At 41.0% G+C, this 23,959-nt stretch overlaps 1 protein-coding gene across 1 annotated transcript in view; it reads right to left on the bottom strand.

The window, feature by feature from the left end:
- Nucleotides 1-23,959, bottom strand: part of MGAT4B (alpha-1,3-mannosyl-glycoprotein 4-beta-N-acetylglucosaminyltransferase B) — a 798,965-nt gene that overhangs the window by 397,547 nt on the left and 377,459 nt on the right. Inside the window, exon 3 of the mRNA XM_053718640.1 lies at nucleotides 12,889-13,029. Coding sequence (XP_053574615.1) covers nucleotides 12,889-13,029 — 141 coding nt within the window. The remainder of the gene's footprint in view (nucleotides 1-12,888; nucleotides 13,030-23,959) is intronic.

A 23,959-nucleotide genomic window follows, 5' to 3' on the forward strand; every position in this document is an offset into this window, starting at 1 on the left:
AGCTGTTCGTGATATCATATGTAAATCTCTCCCGCACACTACTGAGTAACTATACAATAATGCTGAAAATAAGTTTAATGAATATAGACCATATATTGTTATATACATCTAAAACGGGGTCTGTAGCCCTTTCAGAGTGTATTGCACGTGTGCAAGCCCAGAGGCACAACTTTTTTTCACTTTCTGAGATTTTTTTTAATGACAATTTTTCTGAAGGTCATTTTGAAATAAAATAAAATTTAAAAGGTACACAAAACCCAAAAAGTAGCAGTGCATCTCTCAGGGATTTTTGCACATGCTGCAGTATATTATAAATCTTTAAAATATGACTTTATCCTCAAGTAAATCAACACATTGCAATTAAAGGATTACAAACCTTTTGCTTTTTGCACAGAAATGGAACACAAATTTTATCTAACATAAATAAATAAAACGCTAAATGACCTACTTTTGTTCTCCAACTATGCTTCTTATCGTTATAAAATCAGTACATGATCCAAAGCAATGTCCAATCAGATGGCGAGTGCCTGAATATAATTATCGGACAATATCGTCACCCTGTGCATGCGCATTTGAATTGTTCAATTTACGCATGCGCATATTACCTCCCTGATGCCGGAATTATTGAGCGGGTCTCCTAAATTCATCATAGACTTCCAGTGAGTGACATCTACAATTACATTACTAGTGCCTGCTCATGCGCATCGTGGCTAAGAGCCTCCATATTCCAACCTGGGTTCTCAGCCCAGATTGGAAAAACAGCAATGGTACCCACGGAGTGGGTTTGGAAATTAATAAAAAATCTAAATGAAATTGCGACGGAACAGTAATTATTTAGAAATGAAAGTGCATTTAAAAGTGTTTTATTTATAAATGTTTAATCAATTTAAACTAAGTTGTTTTTTTCTTACAGTGTCCCTTTAAGATGGTGCTGTAGAGTATCTGCCTAATTTAAAAGGATACAAACCAATTTATTTTCTTTCATGATTCAGATAGAGCATAGTTTCTAATTTACTCCTATTATAGGTAAATCAGAAAGTTGCTTAAAATTGTATGTTCTATCTGAATCATAAAAGAGAAAAATTGGGTTTGTGTCCTTTTAAATTAGGCAGTTACGGGGGGGCGGAGCTAACTGCCGTGCAAAGCGGTCGCATTGAACTGAAGCTCTGCTTAAGCTTATTATAAAATTATCTTTTTTAATACCCAAAATCATTGCAAAATACCCAGAACCGGAAAATATAGTGGGCCAAGCACTTGGGGAAGATCCAGCTTGTGAACTGGGGCGCACAGAAGTAAGATAGCCAAAGTTTTGGGAAGCCAGACCACAGCCGGAGGTGGGCCGGGGCCCCGCTCAGTCGGATGTAGGAGAGACACAGGAATGTGAAGGAGAAAGTGACCGGACCCACACATAGAACAACAAGCCACGGACAATCAACAGCAAACCGCGTACTGCGGCAGAAAAGAACAAAGACCTGCTCACGAGAGGTGAAAGAGGAGGAAACAGCAGGCGAGTTAGAAAGTACAGCGGGAGATTGGTCCGGGGGGTCGGGGCTCCGACCCGGACGGTAAGGAGACTACTGCTGCCTGAACTGAGCTGGAACCAATATCGCACACCAGCTGACTCACTCAGGGGACACTGGCGACTACTCGGGGCGGCTATTGATTGGAGACACCGGCCAGGCTTGCTGAGGAGGGATAAAGGAGCTCACCGGACTGTTCTGGTAAGACCGCAGACAACAATTGACCCCTCAGTACATCCCCTATATACGCAGCCTTAGCAGTCATAGCCAGATAGCTGCAGTGACACTTTAAAGCCAGTTTCAGAAAAGGCGCGAAAAGACGCAATTTTTCCTCCAGCCTGCTGTGAGTTACAGGGATAGCTAGTGGGGGAGAGGAACGCTTCCTTGTAATACCTATTTCAGATAATAAAAGAAACAGTCATCCAACCCTGACCCTGCAGAACTCACAAAGCAATCTATGCTAACAATATATATAATATAGCTCTGGGCCAAAATAACAATAGAACACCTAAAACGCACTGTTACTAAATCTCCTTCCTAAAGAGATCTGAGAAGATACAGCTTGACCAGCAGGAAAACAGAGAATTGGGGATGATCACTTTACTCCCTGGGTACACTAGTGGGAAGGTCTGAGTTGCTGCACTTTACACATTGCCACAGCAAGATAACTCCCCACTATAACCTGGTTTATCTCTTAAAGGGCCAGGGACAAAGCACATTGAGGTGTGATTGACAGCTACTCTGAAGCTTTTAATGCACTGTACTACCCATGCTGAAAAGGTTTTATTTGCTGCAACAAGTTGCTATTGTTGTAGAGAGGGGGGGAGAGGGTGTAACAATAAGTAAAGAAGAGTCATCTGCAGCATTTCCCCATCTACCCCCCTCTCAATATATTTCATGAGCTTGGGGGTCGCTGTGTGGTTCCCTCTCCCCTACATTTCCTGCTGATTGAAATATTAGCAGGTCATACCCCAATTCCTTTTCCCGTTTCCGTCCAGTGAGGACAGCTTCCCTGGGGCAGGGGAAACTTTCAGTGACCACTTCAGCTTCCCATCTGAGCGCTTGCCAAAGGCCTAGAGACAGTTAACACGGAGGATGTAGAGGCCAGAGTCATAGTGTGCTGAGATGGTCCGACATGGATGATTAAACGCTGACCCCATATCCGCTATTGCATCACTTGCAGTGCCATTGCCTCTCATAGATTGCTACCATGAAGATGATATGTTTGCAGAAGAGCTTACTCAAGCTATGAAAGGTGAACCATTTATTATCTACTAAATATCTCTGGAAGGAGAGGGAGGAGATAGAGAGGGCGCAGAAACAGCTAAATACACCTTACTACTCAACGGAGGTCGGGAGGAATTGGTACCTCTCCACAATAGGAATAAAAAAACTTAGCTACATCTGATAGATACTTGAAAAACCGCAAAAGAAAAGTAACTGAAAACAGCTGGTCTACCAACCTACACAACATGGCTACAAGAAAAGGACTTAAAGGAGACAAAAACCTAAAATCCTTATCAGTAGATACCTTCTTTAAAGCCCCCAAAATCACCAAATCTCAAGAAACCGCCCTAGCGGAAATTGAGGAAGATATGGATTCTGAGAACGAAGAGGAATCTCCAGATCAAATTCCCGCTACTAAAGCAGACCTGCAGGGTCTAGTATCCAAACAGGACATAGCTTCCAACTTCGAGAAACTATGGGAAAAAATGGACAGCTTCCAAACTGCAGTCACTAACAGTCTTACGGATATCAAAACAGAAATGCTAGAGTTGGGAACCCGAGTAGATTCCTTAGAAACAGCTACAGAGGAAATGGGAGAGGAGATCACAACAGTTTCCCAGACTCTTAACTCACATAACCAACATATACAAGATCTAGAAGAAAAGATTGAAGACTTGGAGAACCGGAGCAGACGCTCTAATATCAGACTCAAAGGTATCCCTGAGTCCATTGGAGCAGAAGATCTACACAACTATCTCCAGCAACTATTCAATGCGATACTAGGAAACTCGACGGACTCTGAATGCCCAATTGAAAGAGCACATAGGGCCCTAAAAGCGAAGCCCAGACCAGATCAACCACCACGAGACGTCATAATTAAGCTTTTGCGGTTCCCTGACAGAGAAAAACTTCTATTAGCTGCTAGAAATAACCCTACATTCAAGTTTCAGGGGAATATCATCCAGTTCTTCCAGGACCTTTGCATTAAAACACTACAGAGAAGGTATGCGCTGAAACCTCTCACTCTTCTGCTGAGGAAAAACAACATCCCCTACAGATGGGGCTTCCCTTTCGCGTTACAAGTGATGCGAAATGGCAAAATGCTAACTCTTAAAACCATTGATGAGATCCCGGACATCTGTAAGCTCCTGGACTTGGAGCCACCAGACATCCCAGGAGAGGATTTGACATCAGCTCCCTCCGAAAGTTTGTCACTAAAGTCTAAATCCCAAAGATCAAAATGGAAGAAAGTGACAAACAAAAAGAAATCCAAAACATGAAAAGTCCAGGCAATACATAAATGTCCTGGATGAGAACATCTACTCCTTCTCCTACATTGTGTGGTCTGCCCTCGGACCTATGGGTTGCTGAAGATGGCCAAGAAGCAGATCAAACTTTAAACTCACAGGTGGGGAATGAGACTCCTCGCCTGATGTAAGTGATACAATGTAGAGACTCCATGTCGGAGACACACAGTACAAATCTTATGTGCTGGATCCGACATGATTGTATTCAAATGTTTAACTGTTATTTAATGTTGTATTATTATATCTGTTTGTTTATACCATCAATACTTAAATGCACGCAATGTTGTTTGATTTTAGTAAGCTCATCTTGTGGAAATGCTCTACAGGGCCTTAGAAACAAGAAGACACAGCTAGAGAGTCAGGGGAGTAAGGAGGAAACTTATAGACTTCTACTCATATATTATATATTTAGCTATCAAGACTTAGAGAGAGTTATGCTATCTGGGGTCCCTGCTGCCAACAATAAGAGTAGGAAGACACATTGGTATATAGATTGTGATGACTGTCCCTAAGATAGTTTTAGTCTCGCATAATGCGAGAGGTTTAAACACCGATATCAAAAGAAGGACTGCCATGTCACATTATCGACGGCTGAGGGCTAACGTTATTTATCTTCAGGAGACACATTTCCTGAAAGATACTATTCCCAAATACTGGGCAAGAGATTACTCAAAACAATACCACTCGGCCTTAGACTCTAAGAAAAGGGGGGTCTCTATTTTAATACACTCATCAGTGCCCTTTACACACAGAGAGACTATCTCTGATAAGGAAGGTAGATACCTCTTGGTTTTTGGGAGTTTGGGAAACACAGAAATTCTATTATGTAACATATATGCCCCTAATGAACAACAAGACAAATTCTTTGCTGCCATTTCAAATTTGCTAACTGACTGGTCTAGAATAAGAATAATTCTGGCGGGGGATTTTAACATTGACTTGCAATCACTGACCAGACCAACAAGTACCCAATTGACTACGAAAAAACAGAGACAGAAAAAAACGGCTACACATATTCTAGAGACTCTAGCTCAACACACACTGCAAGACACTTGGCGAATCCTGCATGAAGGGTTGGGAGATACTACCTTTTATTCTGCACCGCATGATACTTACTCAAAAATAGACTATGTATTCACTAGTCAAATACTACAACCAGCAGTTCACTCTTTAGATATTCACCCGTGTGTCTGGTCAGACCACTCCCCGACTGTGCTCACTATGGGAAACCTAACAGACCCTAAGAGAACTAGAACATGGACCTATGACGCGACTAGCACCAAATTCCCACCCGTTAAAAGTAGGATCTTACAACACATACAAGAGTACTGGAATATTAATGTAGGGTCCACAGAAAACACAGCCATACCCTGGGCAGCACATAAGACGGTGATCAGAGGGGTCCTAATCAAAGAAAAGACACTATGTAGGAAAAGAAATAATGACCTTATTAACCAATTGAATACTGAAATTACAACGTTAGAAGCACTACACAAATTGAATCACTCTAAAATAACACTCACCAAACTGCTTGAAAAAAAGCAAACACTACAGTCTATATTGAATGAGCATTCCATTAAAGCGGCGCATAGACTGAAAACAAACTACTTTATTTTTGCCAACAAACCCGATAAATATTTAGCAAAAAAACTCAGAGACAATTACCAATCCCTTTCTATACCATGCATTCAGACAACGACAGGCCAGACTACCACTCACCCACAGGACATCGTTGACACGTTTGCCAAGTTCTACCAGATTCTATATGATGGCACGAAAGTGCAACATAACCCAGAGACACAGGAGGCTTTTGACTCTTTTCTGGAGAAGGCGGACTTGCCAGTGATAACTGAAGATGACAGAACTAATCTGAACGCTGAGATTACAAGAGCTGAAGTAATAGCAGCTATAAAAGATCTTAAACCTGGGAAGGCTCCGGGACCTGATGGATTCCCGGGGGAGTACTATAAGGCGTTTAGGGAAGTCTTAGTGCCACATTTAATAACGTTTGCAAATCACATTATGAAGGGAGGTCCAATACCAGAGGAACTTCTTAGAGCCAAAATTGTGGTCATACCAAAACAGGGGAAAAATCCTAATCTATGTAGCAGTTACAGGCCCATCTCCCTTATTAACCAAGATGTTAAAATAGTGACAAAAATCCTGGCCAACCGACTCAAAAATATTCTACCCAATATTGTTCATCCTGACCAAGTGGGATTTATTAAAGATAGGGAAGCCCCAGACAATATCCGCAGGATGGTATCGATAATAGATTTATTGCGAGATAGAAAAATGCCTTCTCTGATCCTTTCACTGGATGCGGAGAAGGCATTTGATAGGGTTGATTGGAAATACATGTTAGATCTTCTATCACGTATGGGATTTGAGGGCAATTTCCTGAAAGCGATACAAGGGCTATATTCCAGACCCACAGCTTTTGTTCGGGCAATAGGGCATCAATCAAAAAATTTTCCCATACTTAATGGCACTAGACAAGGCTGCCCGCTCTCACCTCTGATCTTTGCCATATGCATTGAGCCATTGGCAGCATATATACGCAACTGTCCAGATATATCAGGCCTAGAGGTAGGAAAACATCATCACAAAATCACCCTATTTGCGGACGATGTGTTGCTGACTATCTCTAAACCCCTACAGTCATTGCCGTATGTATATCAAGCAATACAGCAGTTCTCTCAAATATCGGGATACAAAATTAATATAGACAAATGTGAGGCACTTCCCCTTTCTATTCCTAAACACACCATCAAATTGATAGAAGCAAACTTTGATTTTAGGTGGGCTCCAGATGGGTTGAAATATTTGGGTATTAAGTTAATGTCACACTCCTCGAAGCTGTATGACGCAAACTATACCCCTTTACTTAAAATGATCAGATCCGATCTGGGAAAATGGAAGAAAATGGGTTTTTCTTGGTATGGGAGACTATCTGCGGTAAAAATGACGATCTTACCCAGAATATTATACTTATTCAGGGTGCTCCCGATTAGAATTAATGTTACAGAAATAACCAACCTTCAGAGAGACATACATAGATTCTTAAGAGATAATAAACATCCGAGAATACCCCACACTATTCTAAACAGACACCGACAACTGGGGGGGATTGGTATCCCCAACCTACTTGACTACTATAGGGCAGCAAGACTGGCTCAAGACTCCCTCTTAAGTAGGAGACAGCAAGATGTAATATGGCCTCTTTTAGAGGCAGAGATGCTGGGACAGGAGACTCCGGATGGCATCCTTTGGAGTAAAGACCTGACTAATGGACACGCTATATACCGAAACAAAACCACATTACTCACTAGACGACAGTGGCCAAACTCCAGAAACATGGAAAGAATTCTCCCTTCGCGTTCTAGGGTGCTACCCCTGAAATACATAGTTAATGACGAATTTAAATATCACATTAGAAAATGGGAAAACAAGGGACTATATAGAGTAGCTGACATGTACTCCCAAGGTAATCCGCTAACTTTCACCCAGCTCCAACAGAAACTTGAACCTCTTCCATTACCATGGTTTTTATACCTCCAAGTAATATCAGCTATACGTACATACATGGACAAATCCCCGACATGCATTAAACAAACTGAGCTTAAACACCTATGTACAGCGACGACTCGACCCAAAAGGGCAATATCTAGGTTATACATTTCAATTCAGGAAATTAAAAGTGACTCTAAAACAACATTAATGGCAAATTGGGAGGCGGACCTAGATAAAGAATTAGAACGAGACAGATGGCAAGAAACATTGCACCAAACCTGCAAGGGCCTCATTGGTGCTGACTTGAGGGAAAATGCACTTAAGACATCTTTCAGATGGTACCTAACCCCAGTTAAAACAGCCCACATGGGAAAAGAAAGCTCTAAATTCTGCTACAGAGGGTGCAGAGAGGTAGGTTCATACCTTCACATGTGGTGGGAATGTCCTAAAGTGTATCAAGTTTGGCAGAACTTATCTTTACTACTTGAGAGGGTGTTAGGCGAGAGGATTAACCTCACGCCCGCCCAGGCTCTGCTGCATGAACGCATCCCTAGATTGAACAAACACATTAATATGTTTATTAGAATATTGTGCACTACGACCAGGATAGTGATTGCTAAATATTGGAAAACCGAGGTACCGTCGTGGTCAGAAGTAATAGCCAGAATTAAATTGGTGTACTCAATGTATGAGTCAGCAGCACAAATCCAAGACACAGAGGTCCAATTTCAGAAAGTATGGTTTTATTGGATATTGTCTGGGGATAATGGCCGTACCTCGGCAGTAGCTGAGGGGGAAGTGGAGCGGGAGGAAGTGAGAGGCACTGATCAAGAGGAGAGGAGGGGTGGCGGGAATTAGAATCAGCTGGTTAGATTAGGAGCAAAACAAGATGAGCAAATAACTCCTTAGAGTGTTAAAATGACAAAATACAACGCTGAAGTATTGAGATTTGAGTTTGAATCGTGCATTGATGGTTATTGTTTTTATGTTTACGCAGTTTTAGTTTTTAAAGTTTTTTGTTATAGGGACTGAGAACCCTCTATAGTTATGCCTCATACATATCACGTGCCCTCCAAACGGATAAAATATGATGGGCATTGTTAAGAAAATGTTTGGGGGATCATGGGTTTATGTTTAAACAACACACTTCTGCCTGAAAATGTACAGCAGACTCCACAAAGCGAAGGGGACTGTCCTGGTCAAAATTAAAGAGTGGAAATTCGTCTACTGTTCTTGGTAGCAGCTTAATATAGCAACATGGATGTACTTTCAAATACAGGAGAGACTTTTTGAAACCAGAAGTGACATTGAAAGACACTCTTTTTGAAATATGATTACTGTTCCCCAAACACTGATGCTATTTAATGATTGAAAGTCTGTATTTTCTTTGCTGTTGGAGGAGTGTGGTTAATAAAAATATATTTCAACTAAATTAGGCAGTTACTCTACAGCAGCATCTCAATTGCAATGTGTTGATTTACTTGAGGCTACAGTAATTTTTTAAAGATTTATAATATATTGCAGCAGGTGCAAAAATCCCTGAGAGTCAGTTACAAATCAATGCACTGCTACTTTGCAGAGCTGCTCTGTATTTGACTGTTCAGCTCTTCAATCTGGCTCCATAGTGTTAAGGAAAGCTTACACAGTGCAGCCAGAGCACGGCGCTGTTTGAAAACAGCCTGATGGGGGGCAGTGATGCAAAGTGAAAGCGCTAACCATTCCTGCATGGGTCCCATTCTTTCCACAGTGCAATGCACTCTTAGATGACAGCATGTTTGGCCTTGGGGTGTGCAAGTTAATATAATTATTCCAAATCTTCTTGGCATACATGCAACCATGTTGAAAAGTCCAGTTCTGCACTTTATCAACATTCTTTGTGTGGTGAATTCGATGTTTCACTAAAATAAAGTGCAAAAACCGTGGTCGGGGGAATTGTAATGCATTGAAGCCATTGCTGTCCATCAACATACTGATGATGATCCCACAATCTGCTCTGATACGATCCAAACTCTTCCCATTACGGAAATGGTGTTACTGTTTACATTGTGATCACTCAGAACTTGACAAACCCAGACCAGGAGCTGGAAAAATGCTAACAAACAGGATTGAAAGGATTGGAATCGACCCCATAGTTATATGCAAGAAACAGTGCAATATTAAACAGTCACATTAGAGCATTTGTTGCACTTTTATGTCCCTTTAATGTCATGCAGTTCTGTGACAGTCAGTTGCACCTGTGCATGGTCATGAACTCAAAGTACAACAAAAATATGTAGGAACAGTTTTCATTTAAGTTTATAAGTATAATCACAGGCTATACAAAATTGTAGGTAATCATTGGAGAAATAATAAGTTGCACTAAACAAATCTGATGTAACGAATAATAATAACAACAATAATAATAATAAACATTGCCTTTTTCTCGGAATGAATATTAAAAATATATTTTCCTTAGAACATAAATATATCAGACACTAATATGCCCTAAAAATAGTAGACCATCATGACAAATTAAAAACCTATAACTGTTCAATATGAAGTATGTGTGAAATGTACTATGTTTAGTAAAGCTGCCTTTAATTAGATGCCATATAAGAATCATAATCATAATATGCATGCTGAAATATTGGTGCCCATGACATGAATAAGTGAAAGAACGTCAGCCATGTAGGGTTAGGAATCTGGGATAAAGCTAGGGACTGGGTTTAGGGTGTATCCCATAGATACTAGTGAAGACTATAATGACAAAGTGTTTCAGTGCTCCCTAGCATTCAACAGGATAACAATAGTGTGTTTCCCTCTACCCTGAGGAAATGTCACCAGAAACTGGCAGAGCTTATGTGGTCACATTATGACCATGATGATGACATTGAAATGTCAATATTGCCATTAGGGAAATGTTCTTGAACTAAAAAAACATAATTTATGTTTACCTGATAAATGTATTTCTCTTGTAGTGTATCCAGTCCACTGATCATCCATTACTTGTGGGATATTCTCCTTCCCAACAGGAAGTTGCAAGAGGATCACCCACAGCAGAGCTGCTATATAGCTCCTCCCCTCACTGCCATATCCAGTCATTCGACCGAAACAAGCCGAGAAAGGAGAAACCATAGGGTGCAGTGGTGACTGTAGTTTAATTAAAATTTAGACCTGCCTGAAAAGGACAGGGCGGGCCGTGGACTGGATACACTACAAGAGAAATAAATTTATCAGGTAAGCATAAATTATGTTTTCTCTTGTTAAGTGTATCCAGTCCATGGATCATCCATTACTTGTGGGATACCAATACCAAAGCTAAAGTACACGGATGATGGGAGGGATAAGGCAGGAACTTAAACGGAAGGAACCACTGCCTGTAGAACCTTTCTCCCAAAAACAGCCTCCGAAGAAGCAAAAGTATCAAATTTGTAAAATTTGGAAAAAGTATGAAGGGAAGACCAAGTTGCAGCCTTGCAAATCTGTTCAACAGAGGCCTCATTTTTAAAGGCCCAGGTGGAAGCCACAGCTCTAGTAGAATGAGCTGTAATCCTTTCAGGAGGCTGCTGTCCAGCAGTCTCATAGGCTAAACGGATTATACTCCGAAGCCAAAAAGAAAGAGAGGTTGCCGAGGCCTTCTGACCTCTCCTCTGTCCAGAGTAAACAACAAACAGGTTAGATGTTTGGCGAAAAACTTTAGTAGCCTGTAAGTAAAACTTCAAGGCACGGACTACGTCTAGATTATGCAAAAGACGTTCCTTCTTTGAAGAAGGATTAGGACATAATGATGGAACAACAATCTCTTGATTGATATTCTTGTTAGAAACCACCTTAGGTAAAAACCCAGGTTTTGTACGCAGAACAACTTTATCTGAATGAAAGATCAGATAAGGAGAATCACAATGTAAGGCAGATAACTCCGAGACTCTTCGAGCCGAGGAAATAGCCATCAGAAAAAGAACTTTCCATGAAAGAAGTTTGATATCAATAGAATGAAGGGGTTCAAACGGAACCCCTTGATGAACTTTAAGAACCAAGTTTAAGCTCCATGGAGGAGCAACAGGTTTAAACACAGGCTTAATTCTAACTAAAGCCTGACAAAATGCCTGAACGTCTGGAACTTCTGCCAGACGCTTGTGTAAAAGAATAGACAGAGCAGAAATCTGTCCCTTTAAAGAACTAGCTGATAATCCTTTGTCCAAACCCTCTTGGAGGAAGGACAATATCCTAGGAATCCTAACCCTACTCCATGAGTAATTCTTGGATTCACACCAATGAAGATATTTACGCCATATCTTGTGGTAAATGTTCCTGGTGACAGGCTTTCGTGCCTGTATTAAGGTATCAATTACTGACTCTGAGAAGCCACGCTTTGATAGGATCAAGCGTTCAATCTCCATGCAGTCAGTCTCAAAGAAAGTAGATTCGGATGATTGAAAGGACCTTGTATTAGAAGGTCTTGTCTCAGAGGCAGAGTCCATGGTGGAAAGGATGACATGTCCACTAGGTCTGCATACCAGGTCCTGCGTGGCCACGCAGGCGCTATCAATATCACCGATGCTCTTTCCTGTTTGATTTTGGCAATCAGTCGAGGGAGCAGAGGAAATGGTGGAAACACATAAGCCAGGTTGAAGAACCAAGGCGCTGCTAGAGCATCTATCAGTGCCGCTTCTGGGTCCCTGGACCTGGATCCGTAACAAGGAAGCTTGGCGTTCTGGCGAGACGCCATGAGATCCAATTCTGGTTTGCCCCAACGGAGAACCAATTGAGCACACACCTCCGGATGGAGTTCCCATTCCCCCGGATGAAAAGTCTGACGACTTAGAAAATCCGCCTCCCAGTTCTCTACACCTGGGATATGGATCGCTGACAGGTGGCAAGAGTGAGTCTCTGCCCAGCGAATTATCTTAGAGACTTCTGACATCGCTAGGGAACTCCTGGTTCTCCCTTGATGGTTGATGTAAGCCACAGTCGTGATGTTGTCCGACTGAAATCTGATGAACCTCAGTGTTGCTAGCTGAGGCCAACTCTCCTCTTACTACGTCCATCTTTGTTGAGAGTTGCAAGAGAATGACTGGCTATGGCAGTGAGGGGAGGAGCTATATAGCAGCTCTGCTGTGGGTGATCCTCTTGCAACTTCCTGTTGGGAAGGAGAATATCCCACAAGTAATGGATGATCCGTGGACTGGATACACTTAACAAGAGAAATACAAGTTTTTAAATCTGTCTTTTGCCACCTTGTATGCCAGAGTTAACAAAAATACCAAAGGTGAAATAAAGTTCAATGAGGATCTTTGCATAAACAAAAATATTTAAAACCCTCCAAATGTTCCATTCCTCACCTCCAGTCCGACCTTGACCCACGTGCACAGCTGGCTGCAGACTATTCTCCTTGGATAGCAAGTGTGGCAGATGGTGAAAGATGGTGGGTAAACGCAACACATTCTTATTCGTGATATTCCACAATTTTAATTTTGTTTCATCTTTAAAAGCAAAGAGAAAAACATCAACAAATTATTATTAATTTGCAGATCTGGAGCTTAATATTAAAGTGTATGGTCATGCTTTCCAAACTAGAAATCCCTGCACCTTTAACATTGCTTTACTCAGCTTCAAAACTTAGCCTATGCGCTTAAAGGAACATTGACTTAATTTTTTTCATTTTTGACTACAATGCCCCTTTAACTGGACCTGTTAATATAAAGTTTACATTTTCTTTGTTTAAAAGAACATTAAAAGCTGATTATATTATACCCGAATGTTCATTTCCTAAAATAATTATTTTCTGAAACATATACACGTGCATTTGTGTCGGTGCTTCTAATTTTTCCTTTGCTTGCCACAAATGTTCTTTCAAGTGATTTGGAATTTTCCCACTTAAAGGGACACTCAAGTCAAAATTAAACTTATTATTCAGATAAAGCAAGCAATTTTAAACAACTTTCCTATTTACTTCCATTAACAATGGATGGCTGTCACATGGTACAGGGGGAGAGGAAATAGACATAACGTTTAAAATTGTCAGAAGAAAATCTACTACTCATTTGAAGTTCAGACTGTGATATTGCATTGTCTTTTTATCTTGCATTTGTTGATTATGCAAATCTACTGTGTTTACTGGCCCTTTAAGATATTATCTCAAAGAAACTGGTGTCCTGATACAATCTTGTGGAGAAGTTGCTACCTGGATTGGCTATCCGGCAGAGGTGGTATTGTGGTCTCAGCCTGGAAAGGGTTAATGTGAACTGCTTTTTGTGTGAAATCTGTTTTTAAGCTGAGACCCCCCCCTTCCTTCCCCCTCCTTAGCCTGTTACAAGCCTGAGGTGAAGTGTTTTTTGTGTAACTGTGTGTAGGAATGCAAAACGTTCCTCCCCTTGGAGACTGATACTGGGAGCTAAGATTGTGGTATTGGCTTAGCCTCGTCGTATATTATAACAAGGGTGGTGTTTTTGACAAGACAAAGAAAGTTTAGTTTAAGTATGTAACAGAAAGACTTTTAGGTAGAATTGCCCCGTGGACAAAAGCCACGAACATCATGAACAGCAGTTCTCCACATATCTAAAGGAATTTGTAATAAGTAAGATATTGTGTTTCTATTATTTTTATGCCCCATTTTATTTTTACCTCTCCTATTTTTAAAGAATTGTAACTTTGCAATTGTATGTTATTTTGAATGTCTTTATAATTTCACACTGTGTAACCTGTAAAATCTCATTCTGTCTTTTGGGCTCTAATATCTGAATTCACACTCTGTTGAAAGATACGTTACCTAATTGTTAAATTGTATGAGTTTTGGGGGGTTCCCAAAACGCCCCTTTAATTTAGAAGTTTTGGTGGTGGCAGAAATTGTTAGAGCAGTGTGGACAGGATTTGGGGGTTAATGTGGTGTCCCTTTTAGGGTCCTTTTGTAGAGTTGCAAGGTTAAGGGAACCAGAGCTGTGTGCCATTAACCTCTTCATGCCCACACCCCTCTATTGTGACCTAGAGAAGGTTTGATTCATCACAACTGGGTTCTCTCAGCAATCACATTGTCGTCATCATGAGTTAAATATTTGCAATTAAGTCTTGTTTGTTTTTTAAAGCGCCAACTTCTAACAGTTTGCAAAATGTGGCAAACTTAACTTTGAGATTGCATGATAAGATGCTTAATTACATGCAGCAAAAAAAAGGAAATTTATGCTTACCTGATAAATTTATTTCTTTTACGATATGACAAGTCCACGGATTTCATCCTTACTTATGGGATTATGCCTCCTGGTCAGCAGGAGGAGGCAAAGAGCACCACAGCAGAGCTGTATATATAGCTCCTCCCTTCCCTTCAACTCCAGTCATTCGACCGAAGTTAGGAAGAGAAAGGAAAAGCCAAGGTGCAGAGGTGACTGAAATTTAACAAAAGACCTGTCTTAGAAAATTGACAGTGTGGGCCGTGGACTCGTCACATTGTAAAAGAAATCAATTTATCAGGTAAGCATAAATTTCCTTTTCTTTTACAAGATATGACGAGTCCACGGATTTCATCCTTACTTATGGAATACAATACCAAAGCTATAGGACACAGACAAAAGGGAGGGACAAGACAGGAACCTAAATGGAAGGCACCACTGCTTGAAGAACCTTTCTCCCAAAAACAGCCTCAGACGAGGCAAAAGTATCAAATTTGTAAAATTTAGAAAAAGTGTGAAGAGACGACCAAGTTGCAGCCTTGCAAATCTGTTCAACAGAAGCATCACTTTTAAATACCCATGAGGAAGCCACAGCCCTAGTAGAATGAGCCGTAATTCTTTCAGGGGGCTGCTGTCCATCAGTCTCATATGCCAAATGGATGATACTCTTCAGCCAAAAAGAAAGAGAGGTAGCCGTAGCTTTCTGGCCCCTAAGTTAGAAAAAAGAACAAACAATGAAGATGATTGACGAAACTCTTTAGTCGCCTGTAAGTAAAACTTCAGAGCACGGACCACGTCCAAGTTATGTAACAGATGCTCCTTCTTAGAAGAAGGATTAGTACACAATGAAGGAACAACAATTTCCTGATTAATATTCTTATTAGAAACAACCTTAGGAAGGAAACCAGGTTTAGTATATAACACCACCTTATCAGAATGGAAAATAAGATAAGGAGAATCACATTGTAAAGTTGAAAGCTCAGAAACTCTGCGAGCAGAAGAAATAGCAACCAAAAACATAATTTATGTAAGAACTTACCTGATAAATTCATTTCTTTCATATTAGCAAGAGTCCATGAGCTAGTGACGTATGGGATATACATTCCTACCAGGAGGGGCAAAGTTTCCCAAACCTCAAAATGCCTACAAATACACCCCTCACCACACCCACAATTCAGTTTAACGAATAGCCAAGAAGTGGGGTGATAAGAATGGAGCGAAAGCATCAAAATAAGGAATTGGAATAATTGTGCTTTATACAAAAAAATCATAACCACCACAAAAAAGGGTGGGCCTCATGGACTCTTGCTAATATGAAAGAAATTAATTTATCTGGTAAGTTCTTACATAAATTATGTTTTCTTTCATGTAATTAGCAAGAGTCCATGAGCTAGTGACGTATGGGATAATAAATACCCAAGATGTGGAATTTCCACGCAAGAGTCACTAGAGAGGGAGGGATAAAATAAAGACAGCCAATTCTGCTGAAAAATAATAATCCACAACCCAAAACAAAAGTTTTAATCTCAATAATGAAAAAAACTGAAATTATAAGCAGAAGAATCAAACTGAAACAGCTGCCTGAAGTACTTTTCTACCAAAAACTGCTTCAGAAGAAGAAAACACATCAAAATGGTAGAATTTAGTAAAAGTATGCAAAGAAGACCAAGTTGCTGCTTTGCAAATCTGATCAACAGAAGCTTCATTCCTAAACGCCCAGGAAGTAGAAACTGACCTAGTAGAATGAGCCGTAATTCTTTGAGGCGGGGAATTACCCGACTCTACATAAGCATGATGAATCAAAGACTTTAACCAAGACGCCAAAGAAATGGCGGAGGCCTTCTGACCTTTTCTGGACCCAGAAAAGATAACAAATAGACTAGAAGTCTTTCTAAAATCTTTAGTAGCTTCAACATAATATTTCAAAGCTCTTACTACATCCAAAGAATGTAAAGATCTCTCCTTTGAATTCGTAGGATTAGGACACAAAGAAGGAACAATAATTTCTCTACTAATGTTGTTAGAATTCACAACCTTAGGTAAAAATTTAAAAGAAGTCCGCAACACTGCCTTATCCTGATGAAAAATTAGAAAAGGAGATTCACAAGAAAGAGCAGATAACTCAGAAACTCTTCTAGCAGAAGAGATAGCCAAAAGTAACAAAACTTTCCAAGAAAGTAATTTAATGTCCAGAGAATGCATAGGTTCAAACGGAGGGGCTTGTAAAGCCCTCAAAACCAAATTAAGACTCCAAGGAGGAGAGATTGACTTAATGACAGGCTTGATACGAACCAAAGCCTGTACAAAACAATGAATATCAGGAAGATTAGCAATCTTTCTGTGAAAAAGAACAGAAAGAGCAGAGATTTGTCCTTTCAAGGAACTTGCAGACAAACCTTTATCCAAACCATCCTGAAGAAACTGTAAAATTCTAGGAATTCTAAAAGAATGCCAGGAGAATTTATGAGAAGAACACCAAGAAATGTAAGTCTTTCAGACTCGATAATAAATCCTTCTAGACACAGACTTACGAGCCTGTAACATAGTATTAATTACTGAGTCAGAGAAACCTCTATGACTAAGAATCAAGCGTTCAATTTCCATACCTTCAAATTTAATGATTTGAGATCCTGATGGAAAAATGGGCCTTGAGATAGAAGGTCTGGTCTTAACGGAAGAGTCCAAGGTTGGCAACTGGCCATCCGAATGAGATCCGCATACCAAAACCTGTGAGGCCATGCTGGAGCCACCAGCAGTACAAACGAACGTTCCATTAGAATTTTGGAAATCACTTTTGGAAGAAGAACTAGAGGCGGAAAGATATAGGCAGGATGATAATTCCAAGGAAGCGACAACGCGTCCACTGCTTCCGCCTGAGGATCCCTGGATCTGGACAGATACCTGGGAAGTTTCTTGTTTAGATGAGAGGCCATCAGATCTATTTCTGGAAGTCCCCAGATTTGAACAATCTGAAGAAAAACCTCTGGGTGAAGGAATCATTCGCCCGGATGTAACGTCTGGCGACTGAGATAATCCGCTTCCCAATTGTCTACACCTGGGATGTGAACCGCAGAGATTAGACAGCAGCTGGATTCCGCCCATACAAGTATCCAAGATACTTCTTTCATAGCCTGAGGACTGTGAGTCCCACCCTGATGATTGACAAATGCCACAGTTGTGACATTGTCTGTCTGAAAACAAATAAACGATTCTCTCTTCAGAAGAGGCCAGAACTGAAGAGCTCAGAAAATCGCACGGAGTTCCAAAATGTTGATTGGTAATCTCGCCTAATGAGATTCCCAAACCCCCTGCGCTGTCAGAGATCTCCATACAGCTCCCCAACCTGACAGACTCGCATCTGTTGAGATCACAGTCCAGGTTGGACGAACAAAAGAAGCCCCTTGAACTAAACGATGGTGATCTATCCACCACGTCAGAGAGTGTCGTACATTGGGATTTAAGGATATTAATTGTGATATCTTTGTAAAATCCCTGCACCATTGGTTCAGCATACAAAGCTGAAGAGGTCGCATGTGAAAACGAGCAAAGGAGATCGCGTCCGATGCAGCAGTCATGAGACCTAGAATTTCTATCCATAAAGCTACCAAAGGGAATGATTGAGACTGAAGGTTTCGACAGGCTGAAACCAATTTCAGACGTCTCTTTTCTGTTAGAGACAAGGTCATGGACACTGAATCTATTTGAAAACCCAAAAAGGTTACCTTTGTCTGAGGAATCAACAAACTCTTTGGTAAATTGATCCTCCAACCATGTCTTTGAAGAAACGACACAAGTTGATTCGTATGAGATTCTGCAGAATGTGAAGACTGAGCAAGTACCAAGATATCGTCCAAATAAGGAAATACCGCAATACCCTGTTCTCTGATTACAGAAAGAAGGGCACCAAGAACCTTTGAAAAGATCCTTGGAGCTGTTGCTAGGCCAAACGGAAGGGCCACAAACTGGTAATGCTTGTCCAGAAAAGAGAATCTCAGAAACTGAAAGTGATCTGGATGAATCGGAATATGAAGATATGCATACTGTAAATCTATTGTGGACATATAATGCCCTTGCTGAACAATAGGCAGAATAGTCCTTATAGTTACCATTTTGAATGTTGGTATCCTTACATAACGATTCAATATCTTTAAATCCAGAACTGGTCTGAAGGAATTCTCCTTCTTTGGTACAATGAATAGATTTGAGTAAAACCCCAGACCCTGTTCCAGAACTGGAACTGGCACAATTACCCCAGCCAACTCGAGATCTGAAACACATTTCAGAAATGCCTGAGCCTTCACTGGATTTATTGGAATGCAAGAGAGAAAAAATCTCTTCGCAGGTGGCCTTACCTTGAAACCTATTCTATACCCTTGTGAAACAATGCTCTGAATCCAAAGACTGTGAATCGAATTGATCCAAATGTCTTTGAAAAATCGTAACCTGCCCCCTACCAGCTGTGCTGGAATGAGGGCCGCACCTTCATGTGGACTTGGGAGCTGGTTTTGACTTTCTAAAAGGCTTGGATTTATTCCAGATTGGAGAAGGTTTCCAATCAGAAACCGTTCCTTTAGGGGAAGGGTCAGGCTTCTGTTCCTTATTCTGATGAAAGGAACGAAAACGATTAGCAGCCCTATATTTACCTTTAGATTTTTTGTCCTGAGGCAAAAAAGTTCCTTTCCCCCCGGTAACAGTTGAAATAATTGAATCCAACTGGGAACCAAATAATTTATTACCTTGGAAAGAAAGAGAAAGCAAAGTTGACTTAGAAGACATATCTGCATTCCAAGTTTTAAGCCATAAAGCTCTTCTAGCTAAAATAGCTAAAGACATATACCTGACATCAACTCTAATGATATCAAAGATGGCATCACAAATAAAGTTATTAGCATGTTGAAGAAGTTTAACAATGCTATGAGCATTATGGTCTGATACTTGTTGCGCTAAAGCCTCCAACCAAAAAGTGGAAGCGGCAGCAACATCAGCCAAAGAAATAGCAGGTCTAAGAAGATTACCTGAACATAAATAAGCCTTCCTTAGAAAGGATTCAATCTTCCTATCTAAAGGATCCTTAAAGGAAGTACTATCTGCTGTAGGAATAGTAGTACGTTTAGCAAGAGTAGAGATAGCCCCATCAACTTTAGGGATTTTGTCCCAAAACTCTAACCTGTCAGATGGCACAGGATACAATTTCTTAAATCTTTGAGAAGCAGTAAATGAAGTACCCAGATTATTCCATTCCCTAGAAATTACTTCAGAAATAGCATCAGGGACAGGAAAAACTTCTGGAATAACTGTAGGAGCTTTAAAAACCGAATTTAAACGCTTAGTAGATTTAGTATCAAGAGGACTAGAATCCTCCATCTCTAATGCGATTAAAACTTCTTTAAGTAAAGAGCGAATAAATTCCATTTTAAATAAATATGAAGATTTATCAGTGTCAATATCTGAGACAGAATCCTCTGAACCAGAAATATCCTCATCAGAAACAGACAAATCAGAATGATGACGGTCATTTAAAAATTCATCTGAAAAATGAGAAGTTTTAAAAGACCTTTTACGTTTACTGGAAGGAGGAATAACAGACATAGCCTTCCTAATAGATTTAGAAACAAATTCTTTTATATTAACAGGAACATCCTGAGTATTAGATGTTGAAGGAACAGCAACAGGTAATGGTATATTACTAATGGGAATACTATCTGCATTAGCAAGCTTATCATGACATTCATCACAAACTACAGCCGGAGGAACAGTTACCACAAGTTTACAACAAATGCACTTAACTTTGGTAGAACCAGCATCAGGCAGCGTCTTTCCAGAAGTAGATTCTGATCCAGGGTCAATGTGAGACATCTTGCAATATGTAAAAGAAAAAACAACATATAAAGCAAAATTTATCAAATTCCTTAAATGACAGTTTCAGGAATGGGAAAAAAATGCCAATGAACAAGCCTCTAGCAACCAGAAGCAATGAAGAATGAGACTGAAATAATGTGAAAAAAAGGTGGAGACAAGAATGACGCCCACATTTTTTAGCGCCAAAAAAGACGCCCACATTATTGGCGCCTAAAAAATTTTGGCGCCAAGAATGACGCCACATCCGGTGACGCCAACATTTTTGGCGCAAAACGTCAAAAAAAATTACGCAAACACAAACAACTTCCGGCGTCAAGTTTGACGGCGGAAATGACAAATAGAATTTTTTGCGCCAAAAAAGTCCGCGCCAAGAATGACGCAATAAATTGAAGCATTTTCAGCCCCCGCGAGCCAAAATGATTATTCATATGCATTATCCCAAATAATGAAACTGACTGTCTGAAATAATTACATTGATCATCCTGAATCATGGCAAATATAAGTTTAAAGACATATATTTAGAACTTTATAAATAAAGTGCCCAACCATAGCTTAGAGTGTCACAAAAAAATAAGACTTACTTACCCCAGGACACTCATCTACATATAGTAGATAGCCAAACCAGTACTGAAACGAGAATCAGTAGAGGTAATGGTACATAACAGTATATCGTCGATCTGAAAAGGGAGGTAAGAGATGAATCTCTACGACCGATAACAGAGAACCTATGAAATAGATCCCGTAGAAGGAGACCATTGTATTCAAATAGGCAATACTCTCTTCACATCCCTCTGACATTCACTGCACACTGAGAGGAAAACCGGGCTCCAGCCTGCTGCGAAGCGCATATCAACGAAGAATCTAGCACAAACTTACTTCACCACCTCCACGGGAGGCAAAGTTTGTAAAAACTGAATTGTGGGTGTGGTGAGGGGTGTATTTGTAGGCATTTTGAGGTTTTGGAAACTTTGCCCCTCCTAGTAGGAATGTATATCCCATACGTCACTAGCTCATGGACTCTTGCTAATTACATGAAAGAAATAAAACTTTCCAAGATAACAACTTAATATCTATGGAATGCATGGGTTCAAACGGAACCCCTTGAAGAACATTAAGAACTAAATTCAAACTCCAAGGAGGAGCAATTGGTCTAAACACAGGCTTGATTCTAGTCAGAGCCTGACGAAAAGATTGAACGTCTGGAACATCTGCCAGACGCTTGTGTAGCAAAATAGACAAAGCAGAAATCTGTCCCTTTAAGGAACTTGCTGACAACCCTTTCTCCAATCCTTCTTGGAGAAAAGATAAAATCCTGGGAATCCTAACCCTACTCCATGAGTAGCTCTTGGATTTGCACCAAAAAAGATATTTACGCCATATCTTATGGTAAATTTTTCTAGTAACCGGCTTGCGTGCCTGAATCAAGGTATCAATGACCGCATCAGAGAACCCCCACTAAGATAAAATCAAGCCTTGAATCTCCAAGCAGTCAGCTGCAGAGAAATTAGATTCGGATGATGGAAGGGTCCCTGAATCAGAAGGTCCTGCCTCAATGGAAGCTTCCACGGCAGCAGAGAGGACATGTCCACCAGATCGGCATACCAAGTCCTGCGAGGCCATGCAGGAGCGATTAGAATCACTGAAGCCCTCTCCTGTTTGATCCGTGCAATCACCCGGGGAAGGAGAGCAAACGGTGGAAACACATAAGCTAGGTTGAATGACCAAGGCACTGCCAAGGCATCTATCAGTTCGGCCTGAGGATCCCTGAACCTGGATCCATATCTCGGGAGCTTGGCATTCTGACGAGATGCCATCAGATCCAATTCCGGTCTTTCCCACCTGAGAATCAGGGTGGCACAGACCTATGGATGAAGTTCCCATTCCCCCGGATGAAACGTCTGTCTGCTCAAAAAATCCGCCTCCCAGTTGTCCACTCCTGGGATGTAGATTGCTGACAGATAACAAGAGTGAGCCTCTGCCCACCGAATTATCTTGGATACTTCTGTCATCGCTAAGGAACTCCTTGTTCCTCCCTGATGATTGATGTAAGCCACAGTCGTGATGTTGTCCGACTGAAATCGGATGAATTTGGCCGAAGCCAACTGAGGCCAAGCCTGAAGCGCATTGAATATTGCTCTAAATTCCAGTATATTGATTGGAAGTAGAGACTCCGACTGAGTCCACACACCCTGAACCTTCAGGGAATTCCAGACTGCACCCCATCCTAGTAGACTGGCGTCCGTTGTCACTATCATCCATGAAGGTCTGCAGAAGCACGTCCCTTGGAACAGGATGATCCGGTGACAACCACCAAAGAAGAGAGTCCCTTTTCTCCTGATCCAGATCTATCTGAGGAGACAAATCTGTATAATCTCGATTCCACTGTCTGAGTATGCTCAGTTGTAGAGGTCTGAGATGAAAACGAGCAAACGGAATGATGTCCATTGCCGCCACCATCAATCCAATTACCTCCATGCACTGAGCCACTGATGGCCAAGGATTGGACTGAAGGGTTCGGCATGTATTCAGAATCTTTAACTTTCTGACTTCCGTCAAGAAAATTTTCATGGATACAGAATCTATTAGAGTTCCCAGGAAGGGGACCCTTGTCTGTGGAATTAGTGAACTCTTTTCCAGATTCACCTTCCACCCATGAGTCCTTAGAAAGGATAGAACCATGTCGGTATGAGACCTTGTTAGTAGGTAAGACGACGCCTGGATTAGAATATCATCCAGATAAGGTGCCACTGCAATGCCCCGTGGTCTGAGAACCACTAGCAAAGACCCTAGAACCTTCGTGAAGATCCTGGGTGCCGTGGCCAGCCCGAAGGGAAGAGCCACGAACTGAAAATGTTTGTCCAGGAAGGCAAACCTTAGGAACTGGTGATGATCTCTGTGGATAGGAAAATGAAGATATGCATCCTTTAAGTCCACGGTAGTCATATATTGACCCTTCTGGATCAATGGAAGAAATGTCCGAATAGTCTCCATCTTGAAGGATGGAACTCTGAGAAACTTGTTTAGACTTTTGAGGTCTAAAATGGGTCGGAACGTTCCCTCTTTTTTGGGAACCACGAAAAGGTTTGCGTAAAATCCCTGCCCCTGTTCCTGTATTGGGACGGGACAGATTACTCCCATAGTGGAGAGGTCTTGTACACAACGTAAGAACGCCTCTCTTTTTATCTGGTCTACAGACAACCGTGAAAGAAGAAACCTTCCCCTTGGGAAGGAATTTTTTTAACTCGAGCTGATATCCCTGAGACACGATTTCCAGTGTCCAGGGATCCTGAACGTCTCTTATCCAAGCCTGGACAAAGAGAGAAAGTCTGCCCCAACTAGATCCGGTCCCGGATCAGGGGCCGTCCCTTCATGCTGTCTTGGGAGCAGCAGC

The sequence above is a fragment of the Bombina bombina genome, chromosome 6 (assembly GCF_027579735.1).
Source record: "Bombina bombina isolate aBomBom1 chromosome 6, aBomBom1.pri, whole genome shotgun sequence".
NCBI lineage: Eukaryota > Metazoa > Chordata > Amphibia > Anura > Bombinatoridae > Bombina > Bombina bombina.